A 20,915-nucleotide genomic window follows, 5' to 3' on the forward strand; every position below is an offset into this window, starting at 1 on the left:
TTGGAGAATGGGGTGCTAGAACTGGCTCAGCAGTTAAGAGCACTGACTGCTCTTACAGAAGATCTAGATTCAATTCCTAGCATCTACATGGTGACTTTTAACTCTGTGACTCCAGTTCTGGGGGTTTAGACACCCTCTTCTAACCTTCGCCATCACCACACACACAGTGCACAGACTTCATACTTATAAAATAAAACACTTCATACCTATAAAATAAAAATAAGCAAAATCTAAAAAGAAATGTAAAAAAAAGAAAAAAAAAGAAAGGATAAGCTATGGGGAATCATTGTTCTTTTCTGATGCTGGAAAAAAAAAGACAAACCCTGGCATGCTAATCAGACTTGTAGTTACATGCATCTTCCTAAAGAAGCTGACACATCTGATTGCTCCTCCACATCTGAATTCCTCTCCCGTTTTCAGGGGATGATGGGACACAAAGTCATCCTGAAAGCAGCACCCAAGAAAATGGACTCAAGGCTCGCTGCCTGTCCTGCACATCTGTGGTTCTGAAGACCATCTGGGGACTCTTGATCATCTTGTCAGTGTCATCATCTTGGGTTGGAACCACACAAATTGTAAAAATCACTTACAAGAATTTTTACTGTCCCTTTTTCATGACATGGTTTTCAACAAACTGGAACATTATGTTTTTCCCAGTCTATTATTCCGGCCATCTAGCCACGGCTCAGGAAAAGCAGTCACCAATGAAAAAATTCAGGTAGGTTCCATGTTCAATGATTTATAAGAAATGTTTCAAAACGTGTTTCATGTAAATGTGCAAATTCTCAACTCTTTGGGATATAAATTGAGTTCGCTGGGGAAATAAAGAAGCAACGACTATGGTTGGTGGCAAACAGGAGGAAGCAGGATCGGTTCCCTTACCTTAGATCGTCTTCATCATCATGGCAAGAAACATCTTTTCAGGTGGTGTCAGTATCGCCATCTTAACACAAGATTGAAACAAATCCAAAAGGCTGAAATTCTGGCCTGAGGTTAGTGGTGCATGATAGAACCCTGATTTATATTCAGATTCTTTTTTATTTGTCTCTGAAAGTCATATATTCAAACTGTCCTAAACTCTGGAGGGAAAAAACTTATATTAATAAAATTAATTGTTGTTAAACAAACATTTACTCAATTTCTCCAGCACTGTGATGCCGTAACAGATGAAACTGTCTTGCTTATTGAGATGGGAAGCTGTGCACTGAGCAACCTGAAGAGATGCCAGTTTCTGTTGGTGGGACACTTGGGCCTTTGTGTGTTGTTTGGTAAATATGTGTAGTGGTGGTTAGCCTACTTGTCTAATGGTTCTGGTATTTGTTCAGTACGAAGCAAGGTCGCCTCTGGGAGTGCTCAGTAGCCTGACAGGGCTAATGCAAGTCTCTGTACAGCACTCTTAGAAAGAAAAAACAATGTTTGGGTCATGTTTTGTTTTGGTTTGTTTTATTTTTTGTTGACTAAAGCAGGTGAAGTGTTTACCTTGCAAACAGGAGGATCTGAGTTCTGTCCCAGAACAAAGAAGAAAAGGGAAAAAAACCTAAGCATGGTTGAGCATGTTTATTATCCAAGCACTGAAGAAATGGACATAAGAGGTACCCTGGAGCTCAGAGGCCAGCAAGCCTGGCCTCTGTGGTGAGCTCCAGACCAATGGAAGACCTTATCCCAAAAATTCAAAGTGGATGGTGACTGGGGAATGACAGCCAAAATTGTCTTCTTGCCTCTTCATTCATACAAACACACACACACACACACACACACACACACACACACACACACACTCAAACAGTTTCTTTTCTAGAAAGGGAAAATCTAGAGCTGAAGAGCAACCTCTGCAACCACCATGTTCATTCCAGTGTCCTCAGGAAATCATCGCTCCTGATCTTCACCAGACTGACAACAAATGTGTCACACAGGAGCTCAAATAAGCCCTCTTTATTCCCCTGTGCTCAACGAGAAAGACATGACTATTATGATTGGTACATTCTGAGATTAGATTTTAGAACACTTTGATTTCTTGTCACCTATCTGGAAGTGTGAGAGAATGGTGAAATCACACCTTGAGCTAGTTCTCTCTATGTGACCCTCAATGTTTAATTTAAAAAACAAAAAGATGGCTGGAGAGGTGGACCAATGGTTAACAGTACTTGTTGCTCTTGAAGAGGACCTGGGTTTGGCTCCTAGAACTTACATGGTAGCTTACAGACATCCATAACTTCACTTTCAGGGGATCTGATGGCTTCTTTTGACCTCCCGGGAAAGCAAGAACACATGTTGTGTACATACATACATGTACTCAAAATAATATACACATAAAATTTTAAAATCTAAATTTTTAATTAAAAAAAAGAAACTAAATAAATAAATATTGTCTTTTTAAAAAGAAAAATCCTATAATTGTGATATCTAAAGGTATTTTGTATTTGGTGATGGTAACGGACCTACATTAAAATAGAAGTCATCTTGAGCATGACATTTAATGGTGGTATTTTTGGAAAAAGATACCAAGGAAGTATGATTACAAAACTGTTCTTGTCATATCTGAAAACAGCTGTATGCTGTCCCTGCTCTCCCCCCAACCTCCTGTTGCTTAGATACACATGTGATAAAAACAATTAAAAATGTGTAGAGGAGGGCGTGCATCATAAGAGCGCCATGAAGCAAGCTGTGCTACTTTGTCTAGGATAACACATTTACGACAGGCTGAAAAGAGACTTCGGGAATGAGCTGCGTCTCCCCCACATCCCTCAGATCCTACTAACTCTGAGCTTCGCAGACTCTGTACCTTGACAAGATGCCTCCACCTGTCAGCATAAGTAGAGCAACACTGGGAGTTTCTGAAATCGAATCAAAAGGCTTTTACTGTGAAACAGAGAACACTGTCTGTGAGAGGACTTTTCTCTAGTGAGAACAATGAGAGCAAACATGGTCAGAAAACTCTTGGCTCTTTGATCTCTTTTCCCTACAGACTCATTAACAGCATCTGGTAAGAAGGGGCTCTCAAGCTTTCAAGCCTGAACAGGGGGACATGACTTAGTGTGGAAGTCTGAAAGCAGAATTTTCCCATTGCACAGATCTCTCACTATTTTTTCTCCTGAGCACCGTGGAAGAATGTCATGGGATTTTTTTCTTATTGCTAACATCAAAGGAATTTTCAATACAGTATTAAATCTAGGTGATAAGATGTGTCCCCTTAGAAATGGACTTTGATGAATCTGTTTTTCCAATTAAACACTGCCAAAACTCAAGTGCCCCGAGTCCGTTTGAAATTTACAGAGAAAAAAATTATTTGCTATAGCTTTAATAAAGATGCTTCATTAACGGGAAAAAAATCTCTAGAAAGAATGAGTTGGAGTCAAATAGAGCAGTCTCTGATGAAATGCACTTAAAGTATCGTTTGTTATTTAGAAAGTGCTCACTTGGTGTACAGAAAGTGCTTAATAACTAATAGCTGCTACTGTATAGAGGAGCATAATTAATTTATTATTTCCCCAGCCTCTGGCTTCATTCCCAGCTTTGCCTCCTGTCAATGCCTCTTATTCAGATACTCTGCTCCCATCATCCCAAAGAGAGGCACGCTGCTCACTGCTCCTTAGAAAATATCCATTCTTTGAGTGTTCACATTTCTTAGTACCTAAGGCTTACATTGCATAGACTTTTACATGGGTCACTTAGAATTTGGATAGGGGAGGAATTAGAGGAAGGCTTCTAATGTCTGCAACAACAGTTACATATGGGGTAGACAGCAGTGAGAAGGAGGGGTAGAAAGGGGAATAAGGAAAGACTGAGTGCCTGGGGCACGTGATGCGAACAACCTATGCTAGTACTCAGCTTTGTTGGCCACTTTGTCCATGGGCCTCTCTCTCCGTCCCTATAGAACCATGTTCCTTCCCTGCCTCACCAGCTTGACTTGAGATGCTCATCTGGTGATTGTGGTCTCCAGGTAAGAACTATCACAGAGCCAGGATATAAGAAGAGAAAAACCATTTAATAAATGTTTTTCTTCATATATTTTGGTAAATGTGTATTTACAAAGGCATCCACTGCTTGTGGATAAAATAATAAACCAAGGACTCAACTCCTTCTTGCTTTCTGACCAGGCAGATGCCCCACCCTACCAGGAGCACACCTTGCATCTGAGGCAGTGCATTCTGTACAAAGCTGCCTCTTACTGTCGCCAGGGGCTGCAGGGCTGCAAAGGAGCCATTAGTTTTTTGTGTGTGCTACTTGAGACTTCTGTGTGCTTCACTGAAGGCTTTGGCCTTTATTGATTTCTTTCACTGAAGTTGTGTCTCTGTCAAGTCCAAACTTCCCTTTGGGAAGTTTCATCTTCCCTTTAGTAAAACTCCTGATTCGAAGATCACGCTCACGTAAAAGCCAACCCACAGGACAGGATTCTGTGTATGCCAAAGGTTCAGTGTGTGTTTGTGCGTGCATGTGTGTGCATGTCTGTGTGTGTGTGTCTGTGTCTGTGCATGCGTGTGCCTGTGTGTGTGTCTGTGTGTCTGTGTGCATGTGTATGCGTGTGCCTGTATGTGTGTCTGTGTGTCTGTGAATGTGCCTGCGTGTGTGTGCCTGTGTGTGTGTGTGTTCGCGCACGTGTCTGTGTGAGTGTGTATCTGTGTGTGTCTGTGTGTATGTCTGTGTGTGTGCGTGCACACACACACATACATGCATGTGGAACACAATTTTGACCCCTCTGAAGCCCCAGCATCCTTAGCTGCTTAAATTCAAGCAGAGTTTACCCAGTGACTCATCATTTCTGGCTCAGCTCCCAGTTTTTAAAGCCCTTGTCACTCTTTGATTCCAGTGTCCCCTGGACCAGAGGCTACTTCATTTGTAGAAATCATTTGGACTTAGTGTATGTTAAGTGCTCTCAGGACAATGATCTGTCTTCAGTAAAAGCTGATCTACTATTTGCACTGTCCAGAGTCATAAAAATGCATTCTCCTGTAAATACACCCAAATATTAGCAAAGTGTTGCTTTAAATAAGATATTTATACTACTTTTAAAAATATCATGCTGGCAAATGATGACTGTCTAGTAAATACTATGTGTTCATGTTTGTGATTGCAATTAAAGTAAACTTCCAAAGCGAGTCTTTCCAGCCCACAGAAGCATAGACACTGTCACCACACAACTACTGTTACCATCTGAATATTTATTAAAGTGGCCCCAAAAATGAGTAGCCAATTTAATCATAAATCAAACAAGTCAAAGATTTCATTGAAGGACGTGGATATTTTCAAGTACTAAATTCAAACTGAACCGTGCTTCCTGAGCGTTAAGTACATCCTGAGCTTCCCACTTACTTTTTAGGGTTGTCTTCGTTCTTCTGCCTTAAGAAAACTAACAGAACTTTGTCACTGAATAGAGATTTTAGAAAGAAGCAGTGTCCCAGAAATACCTAAATCCCAAAGTGTGTGAGACTTCACGGACACACAAAAGCTCCCTGTTCACAGGATTCTGGGAGCCATCCAAAGCACACTTACACTACACAGCCATCTTGGTCTCGTCACCTTTGCACAAACAAGGGAAACTTCAAGCTCTGTCAGTAGCTAGTGACTTTGGTGACTGTGCATGTCGGAGTTTCTCCAGGCTTCTGTGAGCACCTTCAGAGGCAGCAGAGTGGCTGGTCAACTCAGAAGAATATGATGAGGAGAGGGTCTTGATGTGTGGAGCAGCTGTGGGCTCTTTCCAAGGACCTCCCCTGTACCTGCTAAAACAGTCAGGTGACAAACATGGGCTCAGCATATTCCAGAGATGCTTGATGAACCCCAGTGTTTCTGCCCTTGCCTAACAATGCTCATGACAAGTCAGCTAGTCAGGACAGGTCTGCGATAGTACTAGTGTATTATTAACCTCTTTTTCTTTCCTAGGGAATGTAGTCGGATTTTTGGTGAAGATGGCCTGACACTGAAGCTCTTTCTTAAAAGAACTGCTCCTTTTTCTATTCTGTGGACTTTGACAAATTACCTGTATTTACTGGCTTTAAAGAAGCTGACGGCCACTGACGTCTCTGCTCTGTTCTGTTGCAACAAAGCCTTTGTCTTCTTGCTGTCCTGGATTGTGCTGAAGGACAGGTTCATGGGAGTGCGGGTAATGGCACATTCAGTTCCATGCGCGGTGCCTCCCTGCTTCCTAATCTTATCACCGCACTGCTGTTTCGTGGAGTTTCTCTAAAATTTTCCCCACTGATTCTGAGTACAAATTGAAATTTGAAGATGTGTTAGGAAAGCCCGGCAGTAGCAGCATCGTGAGAGGAGAAAGGGCTGTTTCTGCTGGGGAGGCAGTTGATTACAACAGTAGGCACTGAACCAGACTGAGAAATTGAGTTCCTATTTTAGAATTAACTTGTAGAATTATTACCGTGTGCATTCCTTGTCCTCAGCAAAGAAGGGTCTGAGAGAATAAGCCACAGCAAAGATTGTGATTTGCTTGTGTCAATCAACATATTTTGGAACAACCCCCAGCCTGCCCTTACCCAGATGGATTTAATTAATATTGGTGTAAGTAGATAAAGATTGCCAAACAGTAATTAAAGTCACTGGTAGTGGCACAATGCTATTAAAAGTTGCTATATATCTAGCATGACTAATCTAGGAATGGGAAGAAAAGCAACAACTTGTACTTTGGGGTACAGATCCTTAACTGAACTATGCTAAATGTGTACATAACACTTCAGTTCTGAATTTATTCCCTTTAGTACTAGCATGGATTTTTAAATAAATATATGTGATTTTTTAATATAATAATATCTAATACCTAAAATTTTGGTGTGGTTATTCCATGTTAGAAACAGATTTCTCAGGAACTGTGTGGATTTCAGGAGCTAGATCCCGTTCATATCTGGAAAGCCCCTATCCATATCAAGGCAATAATGTTTTACAAGGAAAACCACATGAGGGACAGCTTTTATGAAATATCAAGATCATGTACTTTATTCTTTTCTGGAAGAGCTGTCTAAGATTGGATTTGAAATGTATTTTTCTACCCAAATCTTGTTCTTGTTGACAGTATGACTAGGTCCTTGCTCTTTCCAAATGCTAAAACTGACATTTATAAGGAGAGAACACACCTGACAGCCATTAACTGAAAGGCTTTCTTTTTCAAAGAAAATTAAGAGACGGGTATACTGATACAGCCTGTAGTAGCATTCCCTCAAAAGACTAATGCAGGAGGAACACTTGAGACCAGGAGTTCAAACACAGTCTTGGGAATAGAAAGATTCTTTCTTTTTAGAGAAGAAAATAAACACACAGTTGCAAAAATTCTGATTGAGTTTGAGAGACACTGCTCAGAAATTCACAGTGGCAGCTTGACATAAACAGGCAAAAGATAGGTTTAATAAGAAATGAAATAAAAGACTTCCTTTTTTCATTTTTTTCTTTCTGTTTCTTTTTATAATGTATATACTCTACTGTATAGCCTTATATTTGACACCCAAAAAGATGAAAAGATTCTTCAAATTGTGGTAATATCAGTAAACAGAAGCCTGTCTGGATCACAAATAGATAATACTCAGATAATCATAGATCAACCATTGCCAATACTTTGTTTCTTTGGACTACTGACTGAAGTGTAGGTAAAAGGAAAGATTATCCTTCACTATTTTTCTATTATAAAAGTCATGTCATCCAATTTATTAGTAATCCATGGTGTGCTAAACATCTCTTTTAGTTAGGAATAGTTGTTTACAGGTAATTTATATTTATCCCACAGAAATCTGTAAACTTGATACTTCTAAAAATATTAAGAAGCTGTAATCTACCTCTGGCAGCCTTGAATGTGGCTATTTTCCTACCTCTGAGATCCCATGTACTTAACTAACTTTCATAAAATCACAAAAGCACCACTGCAGTTGCTCCAATAGAAAGTGCTGGTCCAGTATGTATGAGACCCTGGGCTCTGTCCCCAGCACCATAGATGCAAAGAGCAAGAAGGGAATGCCCTTCTGACTGAGAGATTCTCTCCCTGTCACCGGTACCTGTTTATACCAACAAGAATTAGCTACTAGACTAGAACTTTTGAAACCTTCCTTTGATATCTTGATCCCCTCTTAACATGTTGTGTTATTATTTCCATACTTTCATTTCAAATTAGTGAAATGGAGAAATTTTAGAAAATTGGCGGTTGGCAGATGCTTGAACAGATTCCAAGTTTACTGAGCAGGTAGATATAGGGAATGAATTTAGGTTTCTTCAACATATGCCCCTTTGACAACCAAATATCTCCCCATTATGTAATTCCCATACATCTTACATCATATAGTGAGGCTCTTTTGGAGACTTTCTAAGAGCCCCTGGCTGAAGAACATCAGCTGCACTGACTCTTTCATTTCTTGACCTGTACTTTGAATTGAAAAGGGCCCACGATGGCCCTGACATGGGACACTAGAGTTGAGCTGCCACTGGGGTGTGCTAATCCTGAACATTCGGAGAAGATTCAAGACGACCTTTAGTTTACATCTGCTTTTGGTAGCTGCTCGTCATGCACAGTGCAGACTCACAGGAGCCTTCGTGCTTCCCAGGGATAGCTACAGAGGATAAACAGTAGGCTCGTCCTCATAAGGCTCTGCTTGGCAGAACAAATCCTTATGAATGGAGCCAAGAAAAGAGGAAGTAAAGCTCTGATCACTGTCAGATTTGATTCTCACGAGGCCTACATCCTTAATCTTTAACTCAGTGTGCACTGTGTCTGTCCACACAGTTGTTAGTCCTTCTTTCTGGGATATTCCCCTGTCTTTCCTACCCAGGTCTTCTTGTGATCTCACTTTTAAGTGGATTTAATACAGATAAGAATAGTCATGGAGGGATTCAAAATTCAGTGGTGCAGGACCCTTAATGCTCTATGGAGTTCTTGCTTCTTCTTGATAGCTTATAGATCCCCAGACTTCTTTTATTTCTCACCTTTCATCACAAGTTCAATGTAAAAGAATAAAAGAGAATAAAAGAGATAGTTCTTTACATAATTTTAAACCTAACGTGGAGAAGTTTAAGAATTTTGTGGTTCCTTGAAAATACTCCTACCTAAATCCACCCAAACGCTGAATTCATACAGCTCTCAATGGCCGAGTTCTTAATTGGTACCTCAGTCTCAACCATGGGGGCATATAACCTTGAGCTTGAGGGCAACCATTGTCAACAATGTAGTTTAATACCTTTGTTCTAGGACTTCATTTTGGCTTTGGGAATCAGGGATTCATTGTGAACCAGTGAGCTTCTTTCACACTCATGCAGCTACAGAAAGCTGAGTTGGCCTCAAAGAAACATGTCCAGGCTACAGTTTCTCTTTTAGATCTGTAAAGATCGTATAGGGAGTTTGTAGCAACAGAGTTCCTTTTGATAACTTGGACCCTAACATGGATGATATTACTAGGCAGAAAATAGTTCTAGAAACCATTTATAAATGGGAAACACAGAGCATTGTATAATACAAGGAGAACCATAATCTTGTGGCTTTTGAAAAAGGAAAATACACAAAAGATACACACAAAAAATACAAACACCCAAAATTGAGTTGCCTCTCTAGACTTCAATGGATTTTTGAAAGGTGAAAGAATCCTGTAGGACTACAGATGATGTTTAGTATGTCAAGCATTTCAGCTTTAGAATCAGGCTCAAATAGTCTAATAGCCCTTTACAAATGCCCCCGAAAGTTAATGATAAGTGCTCTCTGAAGGACAGAATAAGGTAGCTAGCTGGCTCAGAAGTTGTGTCACTTGGCTGGCATGCTGGGGAAATATGATAACTGAATCCATTTTCTGGGGCACTCAACTGAAGTAGCTGTACCAGGTAGAAGAGAACAGAGAGCTTTGAGAAGTTAAAGATGACAGCATTATCAGTTTTGTGGTCACAGTGTTGGCTAACATTCTCACCCAAATGACATTCAGAGGATGATGATGGCTTTGCTTGTCTTACTAAGTACTTGTAGTTGGTTAGAAATCTGGACCTGGAATAATCTGCCAGAAGCTTTCAGAAGCCAAACTGGTAGCCCCATGAGATGCTTCCTTTTTTTGGCAAAGGAGGTTCTCATGGGAGGTAGAGTTTTCCTTGGTGGCCACAATATTAGTGAGCATGTAGACGAGCTTGGTTAAGATGCAGGCTTCCTGGAGGTGCATGACCAATGTGCTAAGTAGTGTCCTTCTCAGTTTCTATTGAATGAGTGGCCAAGCCTTTGAAAACTGATTCTAAAAGTGTGTGTGGCTTAGATCTGTGCTTAGGGTGTTTGTTATGTGAGTCTTTGGAGTATTTACTCTTTGAAGTTTAAAGCAGTGGTGCCATGCCAAGCACAGACACTCTGGGGTCATCAAAATGAATGTTCCAAATAGACTTTCCACCAATGCATTCCTACGTGTTCAAGACAAGCTGAAATCCATTTCTCAACTTCTAGATGTATCCATCAGAAATATAGAGAATTTCTTAAAATGTACAGTAGAGATTTTTTGTCTATTCAGATTATTTAAACTTTAAATTAAAACATTTATCTCCTTGCTAGAAGAGTACTATATGTCTTATAAATCATTGCCTTTGCTATGGGTAACAGTTTTCCTAATAGTTCCTAATACTCAGATTTTCATGCTTTCAGAACTTAACTAAGTGTTATCCGGCCCCCTAATGGGAAAACCACTTCTCCCCATGCAAGCAATTGAAACAGATGCTGGTGTAATTGGCATGTCAATTCAAATAGTTCAGGCGAATATTTTCACAAGCCCTTAAAGAGGCTTACTATGACGATAATTTCCAATTGCTTTAAAATTATGTCATCTTTACTCATATCTGAGTCTCATCTTGAGAAAACATACAGTAGAAATCTCTTCGTGTACATCTTCCCTTTACTTCTGGCTAGTGCAGAAAGAGAGCCTCCACCTCTGCTTGTCCTTGAAATATTGCACCATCAGTTCCTGGACAAGGATTGTTTTGGTTTTCAGCTTGTTTTGTTTGTTTTGTTTTGTCTTTGCTTTTTTGGGGGGTAGTGGGCAGCGTTTGTTTTTCTAGTTCCCTTCATCTGGAATTATATATAACACACAATGGCCTAAATACCAGTGTTACCTTATAAACACAGCTAATCATGCTCAAGTTCATTGGATTAACACGGTTTCATTAACCCTGTTTGAAGTATTTATATAATTACTTGATCAAAAAATAGAATAGAACTGGTAGTTGGCCAGCAACTTTTTTTAAAGTATTTTTAATCTTCCAAGATTAGTGTTCTGAGAAAACTCATTTTGCCTATGAACACATTAGGTGGCAAGGATGATTTAAACACAAAATCAAATCAGAAGGCAGTTGACCAGTATACCATTTTATTTCTCAAAAATGAGAGTGCTCAAAATGCTTACAGTGCCTTGGTGAATGATAAATCCTCAGTCAAAGCAAATCATTGCCTTCCAGAATTTTCAGATACAGATACATTATTACTATTATTTCTTACTTGTAAAACTCCCCAGAACCTTCCACTGTATGCCTTAAATCCTACACACATACATGCTCACACACACACACACACACACACACACACACACACACACACACATACACTGGGCCAGATGGCAACAAGAATGCACACCTGGCAGTACCAAGTAGTCAACATTTGCTTATCTCCCTAGTAACTTATTATGAAGGTAATCTATTTCTGCTGACACACAGGATCTGTTCGAAAGGATTCCTCCTGGTTTGTGTACTTAAATGTAGAGTTATTCTGGTGCCACCATGTGCTTGTCACTGATGGTCATAAGCAAAAGCATCATTGGGTTACAGGACATCAGGAGCACACTCTAATCTGCCCTCAGGTTTTTACTCACACCTTGTTATCATAAGTAATGCACTCATAGCACTCAAAATGGCCTGGAACATCCCAGATGTAAAAATAGTTAGCTTCAGAAGCACTGGCTTTGAAATGCTCAGAACTGAATCTTCCTACAACTAAATCACTTACAGGTTCTCATCTTGAATTCAAAGTCAGTGAGTAAATGTCACCCTCCCTTTGTCGAGGTTCTTGTTTTACTGTTTACTATAACTTTGAAGTGCTTTCCAATGGAACAAAGGCAGGAAAGTTGATGAAGCAGATGTAAGACAGCAGGTCACACAAAATGAGCTCTTGAACACACCAGTATTGTACCTCATTACAACAAACTGTTACAGCCTTGGTCAAGTTATTACTAGTTCTATTTGTAAAGATAAAGAATGCTCTACCAAGGTAATAAAGTAAAACATAATTAAATGGAATTCTTTTTCTGTGGTTTATCTTTTATGAAATGAATGAATTTACATGTAGAGACAGGTAGAAGAGAACTCAAAGGACATCCCAAACAACCAATCCGGATCTAGCTTGTTCCTCTCTATGCTACTGGGAGGTCTTGCTGCCCTTCATCAAGGGTTTTCCTCTCAGCTCCATCAAAATTATATCTCCCTCATCAAGTCTTGGTGAGACTTGTTTAGAGATGCACATTGACCCAAGAAACTGGTTAAAATGTGTGCAGAATTTTCTGAAAATTTTAGTATACATGAAAATACTTAGGTGTGGCTTCCTGGTAAATCTATTTCACCAAAAAGGATATTAATCTCAAAGAGACAAACAAAACAAACAAAAACAAAGTTACTCGTCATTGACCAACACAGAATTTTATATTCCATGCCTGTGACATGAGCAGACTGATCTCTTTTTTATACTTTTGACCTTTCTTTTTTTTTTTATGTTTTACTTTCTTTTTCTTCTCCCCTTTCACCTAAGTTCCCCTCCCACTTCTCCTCCCAGTCCCTCCCTCCCTCTTCTCAAGATTAAGTCCTCCTCCTCATTTCCCTTCAGAAAAGAACAGGCCTCCCAGGGATAACAAACAAACACAGCATATCAAGTTACAATAAGATTAGGCACAGAACCTCATACTAATGCTAGATGAGGGAACCCAGTAGGAGGAAAAAGGTCCCTAAAGCCAGCAAAAGAGTCAGAGACAGCCCCTGTTCCCACTGTTAGAGTCCCGCAATAACACCAACTTACACTTCCATAACATATATACAGAGGACCTAGGTCAGACCCATACAGGATCCCTGGTTGTCCGTCAGGCTCTGTGAGCCCCTATGGAACCTGGTTAGTTGGTTCTGTGGGCCATGTAGGAGCCAGAGAGGTAAAGGACATCACAAGGACACTGACCCTTCTTAAATGTAAACACTGATGAAGGAGGAGGTAAAATGTAGCAGCTTTCCTGGGGCTTAAATGGCTTAATCTGGGATATGAAAACAACTTTTTCTTGTTTCCTTCCATTCTGTTTGACAGATTGTCGCAGCAATAATGGCAATTACTGGCATTGTCATGATGGCGTATGCAGATAACTTTCATGCTGATTCCATCATCGGTGTGGCATTTGCTGTGGGCTCAGCCTCTACATCTGCACTGTATAAGGTAGGTCTGTATCTTCCTCTACAGTCAGCTGTCACTCATAGCTTAGGATTAAACAACAAAATAAGGAAGTACAACGAAAATTTTAGAAAAATACAGGTGTGTTAAATAATAGTGTGTCTTTTTTTTTCTTTTTTTCGAAATACTGTGTGTTGGGCATCCAACAGAAAATTTCACCCTGTTGACATGTTCTTACATGCCATGGATCCTTCTTGTACTTTCTGGAAGAGAGAAATGAAACTTTGAAAGATTATGTAACTCTCCAAGGCCTTAGTAAGGTAGCTATGGTTACAACCTTGGCCTGGAGCCAACACTACCCCCAGTTACCAGGCAGTTGCAGCAAAAATGTAAGAAAATCGACTCCTCCCCTCTTGATTTTTTTCCTATGGTAATTAACTCTATAGAGGTATTAAAATAATAACCTGTCATTTGAGAGTGTGATGTTTGCTACATAGAGAGCACGCACTACACGGAAATAAGCAAAATAAGGACACTCTCTACTCCCCTGTATGTACTTGGTGCTATTTCTCCCCTGGATTCCTTGTCATCCAAGAAAATGTCACTGGGGTCACCACCTATAACTTCAGAAGCAAGGTCTTAGACAGCAAATCTAAAAGGTTATTTTCCCAAAGTTCAACTTCTTTAAACGCTAACTTTCTGAAGTATCTAAAGGGCAATACCAATTTCACCTCACCTAGAGTTTCAAGAAAATGAAAAGTGAGGATGGAGCAAACTCTGGAAGATAGAAACAGCCTTCTGCATCCCTTCTGGAGGCTTGCCTACTCACCACCACTATGACCCATGCACACGAAGTCTGATTCCATATTGACATATTTGATGAGGGTAGAGGTGGTCCCACAGATTCTGTGTGACAAGCTTGACAAGTGTTCATTCATTTACCATGAGTGCCTAGCCCACCCCATGGAAACACTACTAAAATGGTTGATGGGGCCAAAGACCAGCAAGATTGTCTTCTAAGAGAAAAACTAATACAGTCATGAAGTTACAAGCCAAAGCAGTATTGGGAATTGCTGGGAAAGTAGTATGGCTGTTATAGAGAGAGAATTCTCCTGGGCAGACTACAAAATACACTCATTCCAGGAGTGATGATGGTTATTAACATACAAAAAAATCATATCTAAACCCTAATTCCGAGCAGATACAATCTGCTGCCTCATTTGGTAATACTTGTTAGTGGGTTAGCAAAGGGAAAGGGGGTTAAGAAGCCAAGAGTACAGACAAGGTCTGGCAGCTCCTTCTGTCTATTCTGTGAGTTCATGTTATCCCTTCACATCTACCTATCTTCTGTCTCTACACATGGGTTTATAACCCAGAAAAAAGAAATTGTTTATAATCCAGAGAGTAACGAAGTTCTTGGGAAGACATCTTAAGCTCAGAGAGGCTTACAAATCTAAGGCCTCAGTATTTATCTTAGCAATCTAATAACACTTAGTTCTCAGCATCTGTCATAATAAAGATGCAATCTTTAAAGAATCCCATGGTTGCAAGGAAAAATTAATTGATGGCTTATCAACACTAGATTTGAGTGGGCTCATATAATCTTCATTTATCCTTCACCCTGTGCCCATCTCGACGGTTGTTATAGTGTTGAGTACCCCCAGAGACTTATAACACCACAAGAAGTTCGTTTCAGTTCCTGTAGTTTTGTGAACAATTTAGGGTATTTATTTTAATTCCTTGTCACTCTAGCCCATTTAAATAACATGTACATGTCAGGGAAAGATGACATGGAGCCTAAACTCTAGGCCCATAAGTTCAGTAGAATTCACTTTTGTCCTGCAGCAAAGACTCTCAAAAGTTTCTCTCCTTTCCAGGTTCTGTTTAAGATGTTTCTGGGCAGTGCCAACTTCGGTGAAGCTGCACACTTTGTCTCTACCTTGGGGTTCTTCAATTTGATCTTTATCTCCTTCACTCCCATCATCCTGTATTTCACCAAGGTAGAGCATTGGTCCTCCTTCGCAGCACTGCCCTGGGGCTGTCTCTGTGGGATGGCAGGACTATGGTTAGGTAAGTGGTCATAGCCTGTGCCTGCCATTCTCCATATCACTTGATCTTCCACTTCAACAGATGGTCATGGTGGGATGACTCCACTTGCTGCTCTTGTGCTCCACAGACCCAGACTACATTGGTTATGGTCATTGAATGTGTAGACAATTCTTGGTAGGCTCTTATGCGACTATCTCAGAGTGATCCATCATAGAGTGGCTGCTGTGAATTAAAGTATCCAAGTGGAAGCTCAGGTCACTCTGTCCAACACTGGCCTTTAGGTAGCCCCATCTAGTCTTCGTGATATGATGTGTGACTTATTATACTTCCTATATGCATAGTATGACAGGCAGAAGTGATGATGGATGATGCATTCAAATGTTCAGAGTAGCCAGAGCACTGGGATCAGCTGAGATGGATGTGAAGAAAAAGAGGGCTGGGGAGGAAAGGGGATAGAGAGGAGGGGAAGGGACAACATTCAAGAGAGATATAGATCATGAAGAAGTTGGAAAACCACATTGAGGGGGCTGTGTTTAAATTCTACTTTACCATAGAGCTGGAAAGAACAGGCTCACATCTGTATGTTGAACAGCCCACTCAACTGAGAATGGAGAATCCTCCAGGAATCCCCTTCCAGGAGAGAAAGAAGAACATTTGCTGAGCTTGGCTGCCTTAGCTAAGCAGAATGTACCCAGTTAAAGGCCAAATAAAGGTTGCCTGGAGGCTTTCCTTAGGGGTTCTGGAACTCTGGAGCTGAGCTCCTGGCTCCCACTTTCCAGATATTCACCTACCCATACTTGATATAAGAGGACCCTGTTCCTTCTCCTAAGTCATTGAAAACAGCAAACCCCAATTCCCAGTGCTTATTCTGAATAAAGCCAGCTTCATCCTGTTCTTGCATATACTGCCCAGTGTCAATCACTCCTTTGTTCCACATTTACCCAATGTACTCGCCCTGCAGGGCCAGCATTGCCCTTTTCCTGACCTTCTAAGCCAATGTGACACTGGAAACAGTAGCAACATTGCAGTTCCAAGAGAAAAAAAAATGTTCTGATTCCAGCAAGATCATCGATTGGCTCATCCTTTTCCATTTCAGTCGAGATCCCTCAGGGAAGGTCCTTAAAGTGAAAATAGTCAGGAAAAAGATCAAGCATTAATTGTTGGTCCCCAGAGTTCTGCTTCCCAAGCGCAAAACTGCATGGTTATCATCTCTCATTACCTCTAAGTTGAGTGAAAATCAATAGCATATTTGGAATTCGGTAGTGTTGCCATAAGATCAAAGTATACTAATTAAAAGTGCTCAGATTGTTTTCTGGCCAGAAACACTCTATCTAGACCTAATCATAACCAAAATGTCACTTCCTCTTGGCCACTTCTGTGAGCATGGAATTTGTGCCTCCTGAAAAGCAGCCCTCCACCAATGAGAGTCACTGACACACCTAATGTAAGCCATCTCATCTCAGACTGAGCTACCCATGGCAGTCAGACCCAAGTTTCTCTGAGCAGCGTATTGTCACACTCCACCAGGTATGGTGCCAGGTAGCACTGCAACTGCTCCATCAGGCCCACCAGTGCACACCAGAGCCCATTGTGCCCAAGCAGAGCTGTGACAAATTGAAGAGACAGCTTCTTCCCTGTGCTATATTCTCTAGGGTTTTGGGATCATTAGTGCTTTACTCCCAGTGTTTTTCTTCCCATCCCTCTCTTCTCCATGGGAATGACATGGAATTTAGCTGGGACTAGTCTGAGAGGCAGAGCTGACAGACAAATACCAGTGTGTGCTCTGAGCTCCACATCTCCTGCAGTCATGGCTGTGACCTGCCCTCCAAGAGTTATCTTAGTCTGAATACAGGTCAGTCTCAAACATTTATCTGACATCTCTGAATTACATTTAAATTTGGGCTGGATTTCATGCTATAGAGAACACATTGAATTAGAAATTATTATTAATTATATTAGAAATATTCATTGAGCTTTGCCACGACAAAGGAACACTTAGAAACTTAGGAAGACCCCTGTCTTAACTGTGGGTGCTATGTGCTTGTGAGTCTTGGAGGGTCAAGCCCACTGCCTCTGATCACCAGGAACAAATGATTCTGAATAACTAAATAGGTAAGCTTAGTTATAGGTGACAACACAGAAGAATATACACCCTTCTCACTGAAATAGCTCTAGAAACTTCTTTGAGTTTAGAATCTTCAGAAATATGGGCAACATGCTTCAGCCATGTTCATGGAGACCATCTCAGATTAAAGGACTTTTTGTGCTTGTGAATACCCATCTCTAGAACTCTGAAAAGTTTAACTCTATTAAAAACTGACAGTCTGCAATTTATAAATATTAGAAATGTATAATTTTGGCAATTTTGAATGGGGTCAGATGATTATTTTAAATAACGGTCTTTTAACTAAAGAAGTCCAAAAGTATTAATTAAAGAGTATCAGCCTACTCTACCAGTTTAGTCTGTGGGTCTGACCTCTGTTGACCTCTGCACAATCGGTGGGAAAATGGTCCCCAGACTCCAGAGAATTACTGAGCCCAGCTTTATTTATCCACGTGACCTTGAAAGAAAGAGGTAGGGGTTGGGGACACAGGATCTGCTGTCCTTGGACAGACCTTATCTTAGACAGTAGCACCAGAACCTGAACCCCGGATGTGACTTAGATAACAAAGTAAGCAAGAAAGAAGCATCAAAGCTCCATCAGTCCGAAGCTCTCAGCCTCGGGCTAGCTCCAGACTATCCTTTCAGCGCTAACATGTGGTACGAAAGATTGATGACTTCACCTCTCCCGTACACCTCTGTCAGCCAGCTGGCAGGAGCTCAGGCAGAGTGGCACAGGAGGACCAAAGAATTTAACTGACTCAAGCAAGTCATCCATCACCAAAATGAGATCAGTTGAACAAAGGTGCAGACCCTTGAGAAAGCATGTTTAGCAAAGGTGTTGGTTCTTGTGTATTGAGAGGCCAGTGTGCCAACCCCTTCATCCTGTCTACTTTTTTTTTCCAGCATTCAACATCCTGGTAAATGTTGGAGTAGTACTGACATACCCAATCCTCATCTCCATTGGGACAGTGCTCAGCGTCCCGGGAAACGCAGGTACTGTTACAACATGGTCCATGTGTTTGCTTTATGCTCTGACTTGTTTCTCCTAACAATCAAGAATTATGTCCCTTCCCTTAGAAGATGTTTTTAAATATCACGAGGTCGCAAACAACAGAGTATGCAGCAGATTTAAAATCTGCAGCTACAAAGGCACTATTTTACTTGGATGTGCTTTTAGAATTAAATACCAAATGTATCATTTGGGTTTCATGTGAGTTCTCTGACAACCTAATTTTGTGGTACTTTTAGAGGAAGTCCTATGGAAACAAAAGGCATCAGAGCACATGACTGTGAAGTCATCAGTAATGGAAATGCAGGCATCGCACCGGGTGTTGGCTCCCCACTAGATGATCCTTGGGGCACTGTGGAAGCTTCTAGGGGGAGAGGAGACTGAGCAAGTGATCCTCCAGGAAAAGCAATTTGCCTCACTTCAAGGATAAAAGGAAAAGCTATTAATATTTTTCTAGGAAGTTTCTAGTGAAACTAGTCATAGAAATTAATCCTCTAGATGACAGGTCAGCCATTTTGGCTTTAAAATTCTGTGATCCAAAGTCTCAAGTAATCGTTTCTTTTTTTCCTTCAAAACAGTTAGTCAGTGTTTATTGAGCGCTTACTGTGTGATCAGCAGGGCTGCGTACAGGAAAAGAAATTAGTTACTGTTGCCTTAAGATAGTTACAGATAAGATTAGAAAAGAGAGTAGGCATACACAAAACAGCTAGGATCTCTACAAAGAAGTTTATTATTAAGTGTAAAATTGTGTGAGATAAAGTCCAAGGGCTATACAATGTTCAGAGGAAAACAAAATCAGAGAGAAATGAAGTTGTCAAGGAAGTTCATTTATTCATCCATGGATTCATCTGTTCAACAAATAACTTCCGATGGCTTAGCATATATCAGCAACCATGCTAACACTGGTGACAGATCCTGAATAAGGCATGGTTTCCAACATCAAGACCATGAAAGTAGCACAGAGTGGGAAACCAGAGGAACTGAATAATTCTAACACAAGAAAAACAGTTGATTTCAGATGTGCACACAGAATCCGCTGAGAGCTTGTAAGTGTGGCACCTTTTAAAAGGCTTCTTCCTGAAGCCCTGTGTGCAGAGGTCTGAAGGACAGCTTAGCTGAACAGAGTGGGATGGAAGGAGAGAAGAGGATCTTGTGGCGGGGAAAATAGTCACGCCACATTGTGAGTGTACTAAACTCACTTCATAAAGTTGTTCATTTTAAATTATATTAATTTCTCCTCAATTAAACCCTGAAAACTGACAGCACTTATAAAAGATCAAGAAAAGAACAGGTTTGAGTCATTTAACAAAACAGCAGTGGTCCAGTGCATTTGGAGACAGATGAAGGCATGCTGCCTTGGAAAAGTAAGTGTTTAGTGAGAAAACTGAAGAGGTGCCTAAGTCCAATTACATGACCTCTAAGCAGAGCCTTGAAGGGCAAGTGTGATTTACAACAAAGGAGCAGGAAGGGGGCACAGATAGTGACAGAGAATACTTACAGTGTTGGCAAGTCCTGAGATGTAGCCCTGCTTTTCAGAGAGGCTCATGAACAATCCTAGGATTTGACTGTTGTGATAATTTTCCTTCCTTAGCTGTGGATCTCCTGAAGCAAGAGGTGATATTCAATGTGGTTCGCCTGGCTGCCACCATCATCATCTGTATCGGATTTCTTCTGATGCTACTGCCGGAGGAGTGGGATGAAATTACTCTGAGATTTATCAACAGCCTGAAGGAGAAGAAGAGCGAGGAGCATGTGGAGGACCTGACAGATGTCAGCGTGCACCTGAGGAGCAGAAGCAGGGTCAACGGGACAGTGTCCATACCACTGGCTTGAAAAGAAACGACCTCTGGATGCACATGTGTGTATATTCTGTGAATATAAAATTTTCTCACTACCTGTACATTCAAATGACACTATCAACTCTGAGTTTAAATAAACCATATGTGAAATATCGCCAACAATAAAAGTTTACATTTATATGCATATCCAGGAACTGATGTAAATAATCATAATAAATTTTTTATTAAAATGTATTTCCCTTGTTTTGTTGATTCTATTTGAAAGCAGAGCTCTCCACAATTTACACAAGTTCCTAAAAATATGAGATTTGGTTAAGTCATAGACATTTTCTTAAGTGTAGCTGAGACATTTTCTTTAAGAATTAGTTGTCAAGTAGGAAAACCTATGAAAATAAAATATTCTTTACATCTACTTCAGCCTTGAATCTGAAATCCGAAAGCTAGGAAGTCATTAAGCAAACATCAACAGAGTCTTTCTGTGTACAAGACCTACACCTGGTGTGGTAAGGAGGTCAAGACAGAAAAGACCCAGCTGAGCTTTCAACATGCTTAAAGTAACACACTGACATCTTTATGAGGGTGACATGGCACAGTGGTGAAGTG

At 40.6% G+C, this 20,915-nt stretch overlaps 1 protein-coding gene across 2 annotated transcripts in view; it reads left to right on the forward strand.

Annotated features, from left to right (window-relative positions):
* The window catches only part of Slc35f4 (solute carrier family 35 member F4), a 214,883-nt gene extending 194,334 nt beyond the window's left edge, over positions 1-20,549 (forward strand). Inside the window, exons 3-8 of one of the 2 annotated variants that reach the window (XM_028758595.1) lie at positions 421-718; positions 5,878-6,097; positions 13,271-13,396; positions 15,229-15,421; positions 18,408-18,497; positions 20,105-20,549. In XM_028758595.1, the coding sequence (XP_028614428.1) occupies positions 421-718; positions 5,878-6,097; positions 13,271-13,396; positions 15,229-15,421; positions 18,408-18,497; positions 20,105-20,346 (1,169 nt within the window). In that variant the 3' untranslated portion in view covers positions 20,347-20,549. The remainder of the gene's footprint in view (positions 1-420; positions 719-5,877; positions 6,098-13,270; positions 13,397-15,228; positions 15,422-18,407; positions 18,498-20,104) is intronic. The other variant, XR_003710165.1, reaches the window with a different exon arrangement.
* Positions 20,550-20,915: the final 366 nt, after the last annotated feature.

This window comes from Grammomys surdaster, unplaced genomic scaffold (genome assembly GCF_004785775.1).
Source record: "Grammomys surdaster isolate TR1022 unplaced genomic scaffold, NIH_TR_1.0 126198, whole genome shotgun sequence".
Lineage (NCBI taxonomy): Eukaryota > Metazoa > Chordata > Mammalia > Rodentia > Muridae > Grammomys > Grammomys surdaster.